Source organism: Acanthochromis polyacanthus, chromosome 5 (assembly GCF_021347895.1).
Source record: "Acanthochromis polyacanthus isolate Apoly-LR-REF ecotype Palm Island chromosome 5, KAUST_Apoly_ChrSc, whole genome shotgun sequence".
Lineage (NCBI taxonomy): Eukaryota > Metazoa > Chordata > Actinopteri > Pomacentridae > Acanthochromis > Acanthochromis polyacanthus.
In genome coordinates this window covers 9,625,188-9,642,768 of record NC_067117.1, presented here as the reverse complement: position 1 = coordinate 9,642,768, position 17,581 = coordinate 9,625,188, and the positions used below count along the sequence as shown (strand labels likewise).

General features: G+C 40.0%; 1 protein-coding gene across 2 annotated transcripts in view; it reads left to right on the top strand.

Annotated features, from left to right (window-relative positions):
• Positions 1-17,581, top strand: part of vgll4b (vestigial-like family member 4b) — a 43,295-nt gene that overhangs the window by 3,491 nt on the left and 22,223 nt on the right. The window contains exon 1 of one of the 2 annotated variants that reach the window (XM_022207555.2): positions 15,955-16,430. The exons of the other annotated variant lie outside the window; for it this stretch is intronic. Within the exon in view, the coding sequence (XP_022063247.1) occupies positions 16,349-16,430 (82 nt within the window). The 5' untranslated portion in view covers positions 15,955-16,348. Of the gene's footprint in view, positions 1-15,954; positions 16,431-17,581 lie in introns of those variants that run through there. 2 annotated transcript variants of the gene reach the window in all.

Sequence of the window (17,581 nt, the reverse complement as noted above, 5' to 3'; positions counted from 1 at the left end):
ACGCTTGCATTTGCAGATGCACATTCAAATAAGACCAACCGCCCTCAACTGCCATCACTGCTGCTTTTTACCCAGCTGCCTGCTTGTGTTAACCTGCTTTCATTGGAATCAGGGTGGGGTTTCTGTCTCTCTGTGTTACTGTTTGTCTCTGACTTTCTGTGTCAGTGCCTTGTTGATCTCCGTCCATTATCTTCACTCTTCCTGCCTCTGTCTTAATTTATCTTGCGTCTTCTGTCTAGACTTCTTCTGTCCTCCTTTCCTTTCTCTTCTCCTAATCATGTCTGAGGACTTCTGGCGTTGTTGAAAAAAATTCCTTCCGAGATTAAGGAGAAATGGCCAATCCTTCTCAGCAGGCCTCTGTGCAGCCAGCAGGCCCCAGAGCTGAGTGAAACCTACAAGGACACTTAACATTCAGTGGATACCACTGATAATTGATGTGCGCTGCTCAGAGGAGGCAGTTCAGTTTGGTATTTTTGGTATTCTGGACAGCAGCTTTGTATATTTGTTAGTTTGTTATGCTTAGTAATTGCTCTCTGGCAGAGACACATTTGAAATCAATCCACTGTTTTAGAGAGAAAAAAAAGCTTGGAGCAGAATTTAGTAATTTTGGGGAATTTATTTATTTTGAGGAGGAATTTAAAGCTCCTTAATCATCGGGGGACATTATGATTTGAATTTTTACAAGGAGCCAAGTGATAAATGGAATTCCATTAAAAACAAAAAGCATTTTAAATTGGAATGTGTGCAAGTTACCTGTAATGTCAGTTTCAGCACTGAGGGAAAACAGAGCTGCAACATATACTCTAGCAGATTATTTCAAGACCCTGATTTAGAGTTCACTGTCTGGAAATTGCATAATACTTGGAAAATAAATAAGCAGTAAAATATACTAAAAGTTAAAGAGAACAGGGAATATTGAGAAAGAGCTTCAGCTGTAACATCTCCCGTGCCACCAGCGACTTCTTGTAATGCTTCGGCTTAAATGAGCTGAATATCAGCTTCCTTGCACTTCTGAGTAGAATGGCCTGGGAGCTCTCCTCCCCTCCTCCTCTGCTCCCTCGCTCCCCTGCAGTGTTTTTGTTTTTTTCCTCTGCACTGATGTCACTTTATGTTGTGGGCTGTGCATGACCTCTTTGTCCAAATACAATGCACTCGACCTGTTTCCACAATAGCGCAGAGCGAAAAAGAAAAAAAAAGTCCAGCCAGCGAGCCAGTCAGCAAACTAAACTAGTCTACCAACCAGCTAGTCTGTCAAACTAGCTACAAGTTTTCCAGCCAACCAGGCCAACAAGTGGTTGAGTCAACAACGTCTGCCGACTTGTTTGCATTTATGACAAGCCTGTGTAACGACTGTGCAGCACCTGACACCGGAGCCTTCACAGCAGCCACTTTAACTCACAGGGACTTGTGGGGCTTCACGGGACTGCAGTTCAGAACATTTAAACCTCAAAATCAAAATTGTTCATTTTTTTTAAACCGCACTCCTACATTTGCAGATATCCAATCTCTGTTGATTTTTTTTTTCAAATAAATGCACAAATGCTATCTCAGGAGTTATTTGGTATTTGGCTTAGGTCACTCCAGTTGCCTCTAAACTGAAAAAGAGTCATGCCCATTTAAAGAATTGTTGTCTTGTGCCCAGGTACTGAGGCTGTTTAAATATGAATGCTTTTATAAAATAAAAATTACAATTAGGTCAGCCTTTACTGAGGACTTTGTTTAACCTTTTGCATTTTTTTCTGCTTGTAAATTTGACACTTTTGTACTTTGCACACATTATTTTAACACATGCAATATTTGCAATGGGTTGACAGTAGTCCTAGGTTTTACTGAGCCAAAAGGCATCAGACTACAGTTAGTAGTTTGAAATATCTTAACCACAGATCTGCATTTAATGCATCGCAGCTTTATGTTCAAGCAAAACTGGTTTTCTGCTAAATTGTAATTGTGTTTTTATTGAACAAATCCATTAAACATTCACATTGTTATTGATAAACATAAATTAACCCTTAAATAACCTAAAACAAGCATTTCTGGTTGCTCTGATCAGACCTAGACATACTTTTGGACCATTTTACCTTACACAACTGCTTCAGCTCAACCAAAGCCTCAGGCTGTCTTATGGCAGGTTGGTAGGTTTAGGATCATTGCTCTACTGCATTACCAAACTTCTGCAGAGCTTCAGCCGGACAGGCACAGTGACGTTATTCTCTACAATATCTTAGGAATTCCTTTTCTCTCAGTGATGGGGAGCTGTCCAGCCTCGGAAGCAGCAAAGCCCCAAATCATGATAGTCCCTTCACATCTTTGGAATGGTATTTTCATGCTTGGAGGCACTAGAGGACAGTCTGCATGCAGCACTAATCACAGGTCTCAAGTCAGATGCTCCTGACCTTGGATACACAGTAATTACACACTTGCTAAAAAAGCAGTGAAGTAAAGTATGCCTTATATTTAATGGTGAATGTGGGGAAATGCTTAATACTTGTCATCACCCCTCCATAGCAATTTTGGTGGCTACTTGGAAGATCTCGCAGCGTGCTCCACCCTTCCTGGAAGCAAACCTGTACTTGAAGTCAGTCTGTATTGCACTAGAGGCCCCGGTCCAAGGGAGATCCAAATATTTTTGTTTATAGCTCAGTGTTTTCTAGAATGTACCATATTTAACAAATTTTTCTGAGCATTTGTCCACTGTTATTGTGAATTTAGTGACACAGGATGTTAGTTAGAAGCCAGTCATTCCGAATGAGAGCCAGCGGTTTAGAGCCCCATTGAAGCGGTGGAATACGGACCTTTTGTTTTTGACAGGAACCACAACAAAAGGGAGACTGATGCCAAGAGAAGGTGGTTGGCTGCGATCTGTGCAGCGCCCTCTGTTCTACTTCAGTGCACTGAAATCCTGCTCATTTGTTTAGAGAATACACACGCAAAAACAGGCACACACGCTGACAGAATCTCCCCTTCATTGTTGTAGTTTCCATGGTTTGTTCCAGCAGTGACAGTCTATTCCTAAGTCTTCGTGAATGTTGGTTGTAAGGAAAACCATCCATTCAAACAGAACCTTGACTGTCTTGAGTGATTATTTGGTCTGTTGTTTTAAATGTGCCATACAAAAATGGCAACTAGACTTGACTTTATTCTTTCACCCAAATTATAATAGATGGATTGATAAAATAATAGAAAAATCCTTCCAGTAGAACATTCTGATATAACAACAGCCAGCCACAGTACTGTTGGATTTCATGACTTTGCCAGTTGTTTCTGTTGGTGTCTTCTTCACATGCTGTTGAGATTGTTTACTATAAATTTACCTAAAAAAAGTTTTCATTTTTACTGTAATTGCGTATTTTTTGTGATTACTTTCTGATTCAACTGCATACCTCCACACATATTGACAATTTATTCAACCTTATCTCAATGTTGTGTTTAGTGCTAATTAGCAACTGCTGTCTTCCTAACATATTTACCTAACATGAGAAACCTTTCCTGCTAATAGCGTTGTCACTGTAAACCTGTTAGCATGCTGATCTTAGCATTTAGCTCAAAGCACTACTTTACCTGACTAGAGAGTTACAGAGCTGCTAGCATGGCTGTGTAAACTCTTAATCTAGTTTTAACAGAAATACATAATCTTTTTAAGCATGTGACACATTTATAAAGTTGTTATCGGTAAGATCGAGCAACTTGGCAACATCACAGGATTACATTTTAGCTGAACTATGCTGGATTTTATTCCCTTTCATCTAAATTTTGTTGAACATGCACGTTAAGCTTGACTTCAGTGCTGTAGTGTATTTATAGTTTTTTTATATTCCTAAAATGGATATTATTTAAGCTGACCTGAGGTTAGTATTGAGGTGTATCACAATGGCAGAGGTAAGTATGTCATCCTATTCTCGTGTCTTCTCACTTAAGGTTACATATTTAAAGGAACTCGCTTCTAGATTGATTAATCAGACTCGGCACATTTGTCATCATTTAAAGTTTGGTGTGGTGTGGTAGTCCTCTCAGCAAATGAGTTTCAAAGACTAGTCCGAGCTTGTCGACTCTCATTTGTGTATTCTTGGATCAACGCTGAAAGTGAAATAGAAGATCTTGCATCACGGCGCTTTGTCTAAACCTATCCGGAGGTAAACAGTATTGTAGGTGGGTGGTAATTTGAGCAAAGAGTGGTGCCCTTGGGTGGGATGGGTTTGGTTTTTGGGTGTGTGTCGAGCTTCTTCAGCAATGACCAGACTTACCCTCCAGCTTGTCCAGATTTCTGACACTCTTTCCATGCAGCCTGTGTACCATGACACAGACATAAAACAACTGAGCATAATAGTTGAAGCATACAGATGATGATCAGTGTAGCTCCATTTTATAACCCATCTTTTGTGCAAGTTAAGAGTTCAGCACACAGTGTGTTTTTGGATGTATTAGTAACCCAGCTGGTCACACCATAAAGCAGGCAGGCTTTGATTCAGTTTTGGCAGCCAGGGATATCTTTTTGCAGGATCATAAAGCCAGTGTGACACTCGTTTTATACGATCAAAAATTGAACGCATGCAGCATTAATGTGTCTGTGTATCATTTAGGCCCCGTCCACACGAAGACGAAACGAAGTCTAAACGCATAAGTTTCTTGCCGAATCTGCGTATCATCCACACGAAGACGGCGTTTTGGGGGTCTGTAAACGATCATTTTTGAAAACGGGTTCCAGAGTGGAAAGATTTCGAAACGTTGTTTACGCAGCTCCGTGTGTATAGGCGATCCGCTGCTTTTCAGAAACGCTTGCGTCATAGTTTCGTATCTTCATTGACACACATGCGCAGTTTCATAACTTCACTGACACACATGCGCCACACGCGGCCACGACAACAACAATGGCGGCGTACAGTGTAGCAAATGTGCTGATGAAGCTGGTGACCCTATAATCCCTGTTGCAGCAAAATCTCCTTCTTCTCAATCACCACCGAGTTGAACAAACAATTATGGATACACCCCGGAAAAGGACCCGCAGTTGTCCACTCATGCTTCCTGGCTTTCTCTCTATTTACAACTTTTGCCGCAAGTGCGCATGCCCACAGTTTTTTTTTCTTCTGTTTGCGCGTTTGTCATATCGTTACAGCGCCCCTAGAGGTCTGGCATGTGTTTTACAGCGTTTCCATGCGTATCGAGTGCATTCGTATAGACGCACACAATTTCTGAGACGCCTTCGTCTTTATGGCGTTCGTCTTTGAAACTGTTCAGCGTTTTGTCTTCGTGTGGACGGGGCCTTAGCCTACCATCTGTGAAATGGTATTACAGGAATGCTCTGATATTTTCTGGAGGTTGTGGTTGGTTGACAAACTCAAAGTAACTAAAGGAAGCAAGTGGTGGGCAAAAGGTGTTATTCATGAGGTCAAGAGGTGTCAGTAGGTACTTTTTTTTTTAAACCGTTAAACAGAGCCAGCACCCTAAGCTAAGGAAATTATCACCTGCATGCAGTTTCATATCCTACAGACATGAGAGCAGTTTCAGTGTTCTCATCTAACCGTCTTCAGCACATCGAAGTCTCCTAAAATGTCAAGCAGCTCCTATTAACGAACATAATACCTTTTATCACCACAAATCATGAGCACTACCTAAATATTCAAATGTCATTTGACCTAATTTGACTTCTCTACCTAAGAAAGGCATCATTAGACACTCCTTCTCATTTAATGGTTTTTCTTGATTTTCATGACTACTTGACTATTTACATTGTAAATTCTCACTAAAGGCATCAAATCTATGAATGAACATATTTGACATTATGTAGTAAATATGTCAAAACATGTTTTATGTTTTAGTTTCTTCAAAATAGCCACCCTTTGCAAACTCTTGGCATTCTCTGGATGAGCTTCATGAGGTAGACTGATAGTGTAAATCTGTCCACAGAGTGTTTGAATAACCGCCTGGCTTTTAATTTATGACTAAAGGTTTATGGCACAAGGCTACAGCAAACAAATCTGTCATAAACACAACTGGACAATGTCGAGCATTCTGGCACATACCACAGTTGTGTGCGTTCATGTAGTAAAAATCCAAAAAATGACCTGTATTCATTGAAGACTGTATGCTCTTTTGTGTCTGACACCATGATTACTTTATTGCCCGTTGTCCTATATCAGTTCCCTAGCCGGTGTCTCTTGTCTTATATAAATGAGGCACTAAGATAACTGTTAGCACTGTTGGGTTATCAGTTATTGTTTATCAGTGCTTTAAAGATTTCATAGATGACTAGACCAAAGTAATGCACACACTATGTTGAGCACAAGTGTAACATTTTATAGTTATACTTGTGCTCTTGTTCTCTTGTACCTGTTTTATCTCTGCTTTTTCTCATTATAAAAGTCATTTCTAGCTTGTGAGATTTTAGGAATCCTGTCACTGCTCTTGGCCGAGGCATAACAACAGGTGGAGGTGAGCTGTGGGTCTGGTTGCTGCTGATACGTGGTTAGAATCAGGCAAAAGATAAAGTAGAACTGAGGTTGCGCTGTAATTAAATATAATCTTGCACTGCGATAGAGGTAACAAAAGTCTGTCAAAGTGTAATAAAAACAAAGGAGGACGCAGTATCAGGCTCTGACAGCCATTAAACACAAAGCATGAACTGATAATGTGCTGGAAGGTATTATAAAGGGATATGTTCCAGACCTCATTCAAAATCTCGCTGACATCTATCAACAAAAATCCACCGTTGGAACAAACATTATCTCAACAATACGCTGTGTGCTTATGGGTTTAGATAAGCATGGTAGCGCTGATGAGTGAATGCTGTTTATTCAATATTTACACTTTCAGCATCCTTGAACAAACCCCACTTCAACAAGTTCTTGTTTTTTGTCGTCTAAATGTCACTACCCAACAGAGGAGGTGAGGCAGTGAGCCAGTTGGAAGGTTACTGAATGCTGTAGTTGGTTTTCTAAACCCAAAATTACAGCTAGAAAGTAGCTAAAACATTATTCAACTGCTGTAATTTTCTTTCATTGTGATATTTTTCTCATGCATAGTAAGGAGATGTCATTTAAGTTGACAACAAATGTAGTAAAGGGAAATTTGTCTGAGAATTTGGGAAGTAAATCCTAGAATTACATTTAACAGTTTCACAAAATCACTAGGAAAAGATTGAAGAATATATAAAATGACAAATTGCACTGAGTTGCAGAAGCTGGGACAACTGAGGATAGCCTGAATGTGACATCATGGCTTCTTTGGTACACAAGAACTGAAACAGGTTTCCTCCGAAATCAAGGAATACTATTAAGAAGTGCAAAACCCTTTTTGTATTATGGCAGCATCAGTAAATGCAAGATTAGTATGTATCGACTAATCTTCCGTAGGGTCAAACTTTAACACCTAAAATATGTGCTGTATTTTTGATTTACTTTGGGACATCCTAGTCCTGTTCTTGTATTCTGTCACAGAGGCCTTTTCAACAGCAGCTTTCCAACCCTTAGCTGACACTGCAGTTGTCCTTTCAGTGCTTAATTGACAGCTCCCCGATAATTCCCCCTGACCATCCGTCAGTCTGTTGCTGTTGTCCCTTTGACCTGCATTCCTCTTTCTGCACCCTTACATACACTTCCTTGGGCGGTTCTACTTACTTATCTGTTTAGCGCTGCACATGGACTCATACGCACATGCCAGCGCGTAGGGATTACATCGCTGTCAGGCCTTTGTTAGTGTCACAGTTCAGCAGGCGGCCATTAAGACCAGAGGGGCAAGAGGCCGTCATGGTCTAAGGGTCAAAGGTCAAGTGTCACGGGGTCACGGGTGCAAGCCAAGGGGTTAAATACAATGTCCTCTTGTTTTGTCTCTACATGCAGAATTTCTTTGACTGAAACGTAAGATGTTTATTCTTGATTATTTTCCAAACTGCATGCTAGTAATCATGTTGCATTGCTCACTGTGAGAAAGCGTGTTTTCGACAGACAGGCTGGAAAACATTGTGTTTTTTCACTTGTAGAAGGACAGTTGTCTCATTTGTAAAATAACGATGCACAGTTAAGTTAGAAAAGATGTAATTTGAATGATTTAGGTTGACCAGGTGTTTATTGTTTCATTCATGTGTAGACATTTTTTTCACCCAAATTTGATATGTCACAATGTCTTGCAATATGATTTTGTCTCAGCAAACTCCTGTACTCATCTGGAGAGGTTGTGTACATAGTCACATGGATGTCTGGTACACATTTTACCACCTGGTGATGCAGCTCACCTGCCAGCAAGATGTTTGGCATTGAGGTGAATGTCTGGTTTCATAGACCAAAGCTGAGTGAAGGATGGAGAAGAATGAAAAGTTGTGAGTCCTTGTTTGTAGCCTCCGCACTTCAAACAAAGCTCCTCACTCTTTCCTGTACATCAAAATTTCATGAACAATGAGCTGAGTCAAACAGTCAGATGTTCAGTTTTTTGTGGGTGCTCACATGACTAGAGGGGCGCCTGGTCAAAGCAGCTTTTTCTTAACATTGCCAAACAGATTGAAACTGTTAAAGAATCCATGTCTTGCATTCGCTCTCAGTAAATGTCACGCTTGCTGGTCCCATACCAGCTCTGCTGTCTTAGCGAGCGAACCTTTTCTCAGAGCCATGCTGACCACACATACTTTACATTCCTCTCTTTTTGATAGCACTCGCCATAGTTACCCGGAATGAAATGAAACAGGATTGCAATGCCTGTCACAGAGAAAATGTTAACCTTTACAGTGCACAAAAAGTGTTTTGCTTGAGACGTACTGAATGTTGTTCTTAGTGAAGCCAGATGATTTAGTATGTGCAAGTATTTAAAAAGAAAAGTGCTCTCATCTTTAAGACGCAACAGATTTAGAGAGTTCATTAGCATATTATTTGGGGTCACCTAGACATGCGTTAAAAAGTAATAATCATCATCTCATTACTGCTTTTTAGCTTTGCACTAAATATTAACATTTAAAAGGGATTTTTAAAAGTTATTCTAAGATTATTATTGCATTTGAAGAGGATAGGAAGTGTCGTATATAGTAATGACAGTCTGTGAATTGAGGATCGACCAGTACGTTTGTTTTTTCTGGCTGATACCTGTTATTAGTGGTCAAACCAAAATATAAGAATTTAGCATGAAAACAAAAAATCCTGATGTCAGAATTTCAAATACACAGATTCCCCACAAAATTGTAAATTATTTTACTATATATGTTTATTTAAAAGACAACTTTTTCTTCAGTGTTGATAGGCTATTACACATGATGGGACATTGCTTGAAAGATGGTAACTGCAGATAGAAAGAGCCAGCTGCAAGTGCCAGTGTAGCACATTTTTAAATGAAGCTATTCAGTCGGAAATGCCAATGCCAATAATCAGAAAACTGCTCAATATCAAGTCCAATAATCAGCTAAGTCAATAATCCCTTCATCCCATCTGCATCCTGCCATCAGGTTCTGCAGCACATTGAGGCTGTGATCCAGGCACAGACCTGAGTGGAAGTAGTACAGAGCCTCCTGTCCCACATGGGAACTGTCTTGGCCAATAAATGATAAGCCCCCTGGGGTCAGTTTGCTACCAGCTAATTGTTAGCACGTCAGGAATGTTGTCATAGTTCCGACGGGCCGATGGGAGTAGCGATCATTTTCCATTACCAGAAATAGGACCTGTTTGGTGTGATGTATTTGAAATGCTTGATCGTTCTGTTATGAGCAACAAAACAGACACTGACCAACTTCAGAATCTGTATATCAGGACAGATCCTTTTTGTTTGTTTGTTTTTTTGTCTTAATCAGTAGATATCCTGTTGAAAATACTGCACACAATTTATAATTTATGCCCATTCTATTACTATTTGAGAGAGATGTGAACATACTAGTCAGAGAAAATATCAGATTTGAGTTGTGTTACCGTAGGACACTTGACAGTGACAGTCAGTATTTGCCACATTTTGGTTTTGTTAATCTTGTAAACGAAACATTATGCAGGCAAGCTGCAGGACAGGAGTGGAAGAGAGTACATATGATTACAGACAAAGGGTGGAGGAAGATTTGGAAGAAAGAAGAACTTTGCTAATTCAGTTGAGAGAAAGTGTGGGCAGCATGACAGGAAAAAACTCGAACAGAAGAAGGAAAAGAGCAGACTGACTGCAGGTCACTTTGACAGAGGAGTGAGACAGTTTCTGAAATGGTAAAAGCAAAGCAGGACAGATGGGCCATACGGAAGAGTAGGTCACAGATGACTTGGATGTCTTGGCTGTGAGAGAACACTTTGTACAGGACATAGCTGGCTTATCTTGATTTTGCACAGATCATATAACGCTACTCAGAAACACCATGATTGTTGATAATAGCACACAGCTGATGTGGGTCCCATTAACCAGCACTAATATGTGATATGAGAGGGCAAAAACTATCTTCCATACATAAACCATACACAAACTCTTGTACAATGCAAAAGGAGAATGAAATGACACAGGTGCTTTCACTTTCTATGAGACATGACGTGTAAGAAATACAAGTTCCCTGAAAGGTCTCCACATTACAGGACAGTGAATCCCTAATCTGAACGGTGTTCAGCCTCTTAATCAGAAATGCCAGTGTCCTCGTGGTCCACATTCCTGTTGTGGCTGAAAGCTACTGTGCATCGATCATAAAAAACTGGGACATGAGAGCTCAGAGGTTGTCATCAACACTAATCATTCTTTTGTGATGTTACAACAAGATATGACCTTAAGCTATTTCCTAAATAAAATTAAACCCTAATTCAGATCAAACTCTCACATAAAGAAAAAACGTCTCCGTGACCTATTGGTGAGGACATGGAACTCACCAAACTCAGTTTTTTTTTTTTTATCCCAACCAAGGATTTGTCTTTACTCCCTCTCATATCTCACTGTAAAAATATCCTGTTAAGATATACACAAGAATTGATTTTGAATATCTCCTGTTTAACAGAACTTGCACACAGGCTAAAAAGCGGTAGTGTTTCTAATGTTTAACAATGGGATACAACATAAAAATGTTCATATTTTGCACTCTGCAAATTGTCCATAAGTATTTTTGTAACGGATTGAACATGATGGGTTTAAATGGTCAGAAACTGATCATTCTTGTGTTTAACAGGTAAAAATCGGCACCTAGTTCCACAAGAAAGAAACCTTCTAGTGACCTAGTAGTTGAAGTTTGACCCTCCCACCTCAAGTGAGCTTAACCGAGTAGATTTGTTGGCCAGTCACAGGGTGTCTACTTATCCACACAAACACAAATGGAGAACACAAAGGTGGGAAATGACAGCAAAGCTGCGCTTCCACACAGTAACCTGTTGTTACCATTGTTTCAGAGCAGTAACCTGATATTTCCTCCTGTGTGTATTGAGGATCTGTTCATCCATGTACTCCCAGAAACCCTCTGTAAAAGTGTCTCGTTGCCCCAAATGCATTGTAACAGGATTCACAGAAAGCTGAACTTGTGTTTGTTTGCTAGTGTCCTCTTGAAAGCAGAGGTTTCATTTAAAAAAATTTGGAATAATTATCTAGAATAGACGGTTAATAACTGTGGCGTACCAACATACTGTATAACTGGTATAATAAGTTGAAAAACCGGTCTGTCAAGTGTTTGTAGACATTATACTTGTAATCCAACCCTTTATGGCCTTAAGGTTTGTAGAAAAGAGGCAGTAGGGAAACCACCCTGATACTAAAAGCTGAGTCAACAAATTTCAGAGGGGATCAATGTCTTCGAGCCATTATGTCACCGTGTAAACAAAGCCGGTAATCGTGTGGTGGTATTTCAACAGAGGCGCTGTAAAGCACTCAAAGATTCGACCTTTGATCCCTGCCGATGTGAGAGTTATTCCTCCTCTGTAGCCTATTAAGATCATATTTTCACTTTTGTTATGGAGACCTGTTTGGAAAGATCTCCAAGAAATCCATTTTAAACAAGGCATAAAAATGACTCTATAACGTGGGCAATTAAATACTCTGAAATTAGGAAAAGAACCAGGAAAGATTAGAAACGCAGAACCAGGTCAGTCTTTTTTTTAAAAGAAAAAAACACTTCCATCATCTCACTGTCTTTTATTCTGCCGGGTGTTTGTGTCACAACAGCAGAGTGTGTTAATGAAGCATTGGGATGAATCACCACCTGGGCTGTGCAGTGTTGTTATCCAGACACACCCTCTCCCCGGAGAAGCCCGAACCTGTTCAGAGACACCCAACACTGCAGGAGATTAAGTAGGTCTGGTAGTACCTTGTCTTCATAGATTAGATAAGTAAATAAGCAGCCAGGAAATAAAGGGGGAAAATGACACGAAAGCGGGAAAGGCTGTCTGTGTACTTGCATGATGAAATGAAAGATGGGTGTACTAATGGATCCTCTACCCACTTAAACTGCACACCTTTGTTAGTTATTACCAAGCATAATTCAGACCTGATTGCTGGAGTCTAACTCAAAGGGGAACGTAGAAGGACAGAGACTAATCTGTAAACCGGCTCACGTCTAGTAGTAGCTTGTTATTCATTGGTGAAATTATGCTGTCAGGCAATGCCTCACAGCGAGCTCCTGACACTTCTGACTCAAGCTGTGGAAATAGTGAGGAGAAAAGGTTATTTCCACAGTAGGCTAAGCTGTGTGTAACAACTTGTCCCTATGGAAGAAAGAGGTGGAATTTCACCAACTTGTTGTGTAACCATTAATCTCCTTAGTATACTTATTCATCGTACAGCGCGCCAGGCTGGAACAAAGACACTGTGTTCGAAAGGGTGTTTGTCTTAATAAGTAAATTCAATGTCAGACTTCTGTGATAACCGCAAGACAGGTGTGTATGTAAATGTAAACGGAGCAGCCACAGAGAAATAAAGCCAGCAGTAGCTACAGTTAGTGTAATAACCAGCAGCAATGAGATAGATTCATGAGCACAGGATGTACAGGCATTTCTCATATGTGGTTACTGTTAAAAATAAAATTAGTGTTTGCCCTCTAATTTAATTTTGTGGTAGCTTTGTTTGTATTTTGTCGGAGCGCGAGTACAACACAGAGTAAAACGTTGGCATAATCCTTGTTACAATACTGTGTTGTCTAATTCACTATAGTTGATACACAAATTCTGTGCAAAACTGAGACAGACAGTCAGCACCCAGAGCACTTGATGTGGCATTTTAGCAATCTTTGACAGTCTTAATAGTCCAAGAAGATTTTGGAGAGTTAGTAAGTCCTTTTCTGCCAGTGAATAGCTTCATTGAGCTGCCTCAGCACATTGTCAAGGACTCATTATAGTGTCTGATAGAGCTGCTGTATTGAATAGTTTAAATATTGCATCCTTTTGTTCTCTGTCTGACTCACCAGCTCCACCACCTGTGAGAGTTAATCAGGGATTTAAAGGCTGCTTTTACTTAATAATGTACATGTAGTCTAGATACAGGCAAATATACCTCTCCTCCTATTTGGCTGCTGCAGATTTTTTTATTTTTTCGTTTTATGTCTCAAAAAATATTTGAACCCTACAAATTAATTTACTAATTAAATCCTCAGTTGAAAGGTGAAGAGGTCACCTTTCTAAATAATTTAGATTCTTTTAATGTATGTGCGTGAAGAATCCAGAGTTTTAGCTGCTTGGTTGGTCCGCCACTTTGGTTCAGACTGAAGTATCTCAGGACTTTTAGTTAAATTGGTACAGACATAGACAGTCTCTGGAGGGTGAAGCCTACCTGAGTTTTCCTCCAATACGCCACATATTTGACTGTTCTGTTTTATAGTGAAATGCTGTGGAAATTGCTGGATAGGGTCATAAAAGCCCAGCAGCAGGCCACTGTTCTCAATTATTCAGTGAAATATTACCTTCATCTACTAGATGCAGATTCTCTTGTCTGAAATCTGTTGTTTCAATGAATCCAATATATACACTATCTCTTGGCCAAGGGGTCTCAAAGCCACAAGGGAGCACTAGCCTGTTACTGTCTGAGAGTTTGTATGCACAGATGCAACATTCCTAACTTTCCTATTCCAGCTTGGTAGCTTAAAACAGTGTGGTATTTTCTGAAAGGATCATGACATGGAAAAATCTTGAACTTACAGCCTTTGCCAGTTGAATTTTAAATTCATGCTACAACTTTTTGTACGTTGTCACACACTAGTGTGAGCTGACAGCAAAGCTCAACTCTAGGCCTCATACTTTCTGCCTTGAGTTGAAGCCTTTGAGTGAGATGTAACCTGCAGCAGCAGCTGTAGCACTGAATGGACTCTGTCTGAACTCAGCCTTTTTGTGTGTGAAGCTGGAAACAATGGCCGTCCGATGAGACAAGGACTGTGTTCCTTAGTCCTGAGCCACTGTTTTTTTTTTTTTTTTTTTTTTTTGGGGGGGGGGTGCTCAGAGGGAGGAGAGGAGATGTCTTTGTGTGCATGTGTGTGTACAAGAAACAATGGGGGTGGTGTTGGGACTGATGTGGGTTTGTGAAGCAGGATGGAGTGGGTGAATGAGTATGTTTATGTGGATGCACACAGTGTTTTTTGCAATTAGCTACGCATGTTTGAGAGCCGAGGGGTGGTGTATAGTTTTTCTGCTCGGTTAACCTAGTTCTGATCAGTGTTGCTAGAAGTTAGGAGAGACCTTTTTTTTTTTTTTTTTTTTTTTTAAGCAAGTTGGAGATTAGTGAACAAGCCATCATTTCCATGTTGAATAGTGTATTATAAATGTATATACTGGTGCTTTTCAACTGCACAAAGACATAGATGTAAAGCCAAATCCACTAGCATTAAAGATGTATTTCTTTCTTTGTTTATTTCTGCTTGACACTAAACTATGTCTTATTTGTTCTCTCTTATGCGCATTGCTTGTTTCTTTTTACACATTTTGTATTTCATTATCAATAGAAAACACTGTAAATTTCATTTTGACTTCTACGTGGCACCTTTTGAATTCACAATGACGTCTCACAGTTGCTCAGTATTTCGACTGAGCTCTAAATGAAGCATCTTTTTTTTTCCTGGCCAGTGTGTTTGCAGGTATGTGTCGCTCGAAAACACACACATGGCAAGTGTGTGCGTTTGTGTGTAAACTCATACCACCACACCCTGCCCATTGTGTTCCCCCTCAAATCCCCCCGAGGAAGTTGCTCTCTACTCTTTCCACACAAGCTGTATATTGTGTTGACAAGCATATTCATGTTCTATTCATCTATCACGACGAAATCTATTTTGTCTTTTCATCCTATTTGCCTCCTGCTTTTTTTCACGTTGATTTATTCACGAGGAGAAAAATAATGTGGGTGCAGCCCATGTCAGGCACCAGGGGGCAGGAGAGGACCTCTGTCAAAGTTAGGAGATTCTACTAGACCACAGTGAAGTTTGTTTTTCCTTCTCTTTGTAAAGCAGCCACAGAAAAACGACAAGCAGTTCACATATTGCATGTAGAATATGCTGACTATTGAATCTGTTCTAATAATATAATCCAAGTGTTCATTTTTCTTGTCTGTGTACCCTCTTGAAGGAAAAAAAGAAAAGTCTAAAAATTGGGATAGTATATTGTTACTAATACATTATAAATAGTTGTTAAAAACCATTTTAGATTGGTTGGAGACCACCATATTTGCTCATCGATAGAGGTTCACAAGCAGAATAACTTATTGTTTTACCCTTTCATTTTATGATTTTCTCCGAGTATTTCAGCAATTGTTTTTCCTTACAGACAGTTTATAAAGACCTATCGAATTTTATAGGTGACGATGATAAGGTTATAGCTATTTTTATGTACTTTTATAGCAACTTTCATTTCCTCAGTTATCACCTTTATGTTCCTTTTGGGACGTGATGTGAGTCGGCTGTGAGAAATCTTTGGCACGTTTAATATCCTTTGGCAAAACTGCAGCAAGGGGACTGGATATACTCTACTAACTGTATTGTGTCCTCCCTGCAGATTTAGTGAGGCATTGCTGCAGCTTATTGGGGTTTCTCTCTGCCCTCTCGTTCTCTCTGGACTCGTTTGTAGAGGCTGATCTTGCGCGTAAAACATCCCTGATATTTGAGGCGCTCCAGGGATTTAGCGAGCATGCCCAGTGCGCCCCTCTCAGCAGCAGAGGAAACCACTGGTGCAGCATAGGAGTCATACCAAGCATAGCCTGCGTGTCAGTGCAGTCGACTTACAGCTGGCTGTGAGGAGAACTGACGCTACTCTTTTTTTGTTTGCTCTTTATCACGGCTATACCCATATTTCAAAAAAAGTATCCAAACTAATTGTTAATAACCGAAAACTCTTTCCGGGATTGTTTAATTACCGGGGTTTTCTAGAAAACTAAAAGTTGGAGGCTGGGCCTTTAGCTTTTTGACCGTCGCTTGAGAGGAGAAGAAAAAAAAGCTGGTCTTTTTTGGGTGAAAATAAAAGCTCGATAAATGCTACTAACGAAAATGGACCTGTTGAACTACCAGTACCTGGACAAAATGAACAACAACATTGGCATCCTCTGCTACGAAGGTAACCGGGAGGGTTTGTGGGCGTTATTACGGTTGTTTTTAAAACTTCGAAGCGGCCGTGACCGTTACGCTGCCAGTCAACGTTAACGGCGTAGTTCGGTCTAAGTTTGCTCTTGAGTTAACGTTACATAGCTAGTTAGCTGCTGCTTCACAACAGCCCATCAGGCGAAAGTTGTGTATTTTAATTAATTTTCCATAGTTTCATGAACACACGACGCATGAGTGTCGACTTTAACATTTTTATGCTTTTTAGCGGATTAAACTGGATGCCAACGTACTTTACGTACCAACGTAGTTAGCGTTAGCGCTAGCTGTTTCTATGTGCTTGTTATCTGAAAGACTGGAAATGTATTTATTAGCATGTCTTATTATTTTCTATGCTATTGACAGCTACTCTTACAGAAAAAGTGACTTAAAAAGCTGTAATTACAGTCTGTGAGCCATGTGTTAATGTAATGTCTCTCCTATGGCTGACTCATTGTATTACTAGTTAGACAGCCATTCTGACTCTTCTCTCCATTATTTTGCATTCCTAACTTTGATATTTCTGAGTAAATGTCAGCTTTTTAGATGAGTCACATTATAATGGAGTCTTCAGCATTTGCAGCTGTCTTTTTGGTAAGGGTTGAGATTTGTCTTATGTTTTTCTTTTTGTGGACTATAAGTTACATCTGGCATTAGCAGTTTCAGATTTTAAAGTTGTGTCATGAAAGCAGAGTGTTAGTCTTCCATATCTTTGCACAGTGGCTGACTTTGTGGGCAGTGTTGCTCCCCTGCTCTGCTCGGCTGTTGTCCGGATTTGTAATATCACCCAGTCTGTCTGGGGGCTATATGCAAGTTCTTTCTCTGTCACTGGCCTCTTCTGCAAAATACAGGATCAACTCCAGCATGAGAAAAAGCAAATAATTTCACCAGCATGTTTCCAACCATCCAGTTATATTTTTCAGATTTTGACATGAACATCAACTAGTGATATCATTCACTAATATAGAACTGTGACACATGGCCTGGGAGAAAAAGTGTGGGATTGTAAGTAGTAGTCTAGGGCGGTAACTGTTTAGTAATCTTCATCTGATTTTGACTAATGCAAAATACTAACACTGCAGCAGCACAAAGACAAAGCATTTTCATAGAAACTGGTCAGCAGGCTCT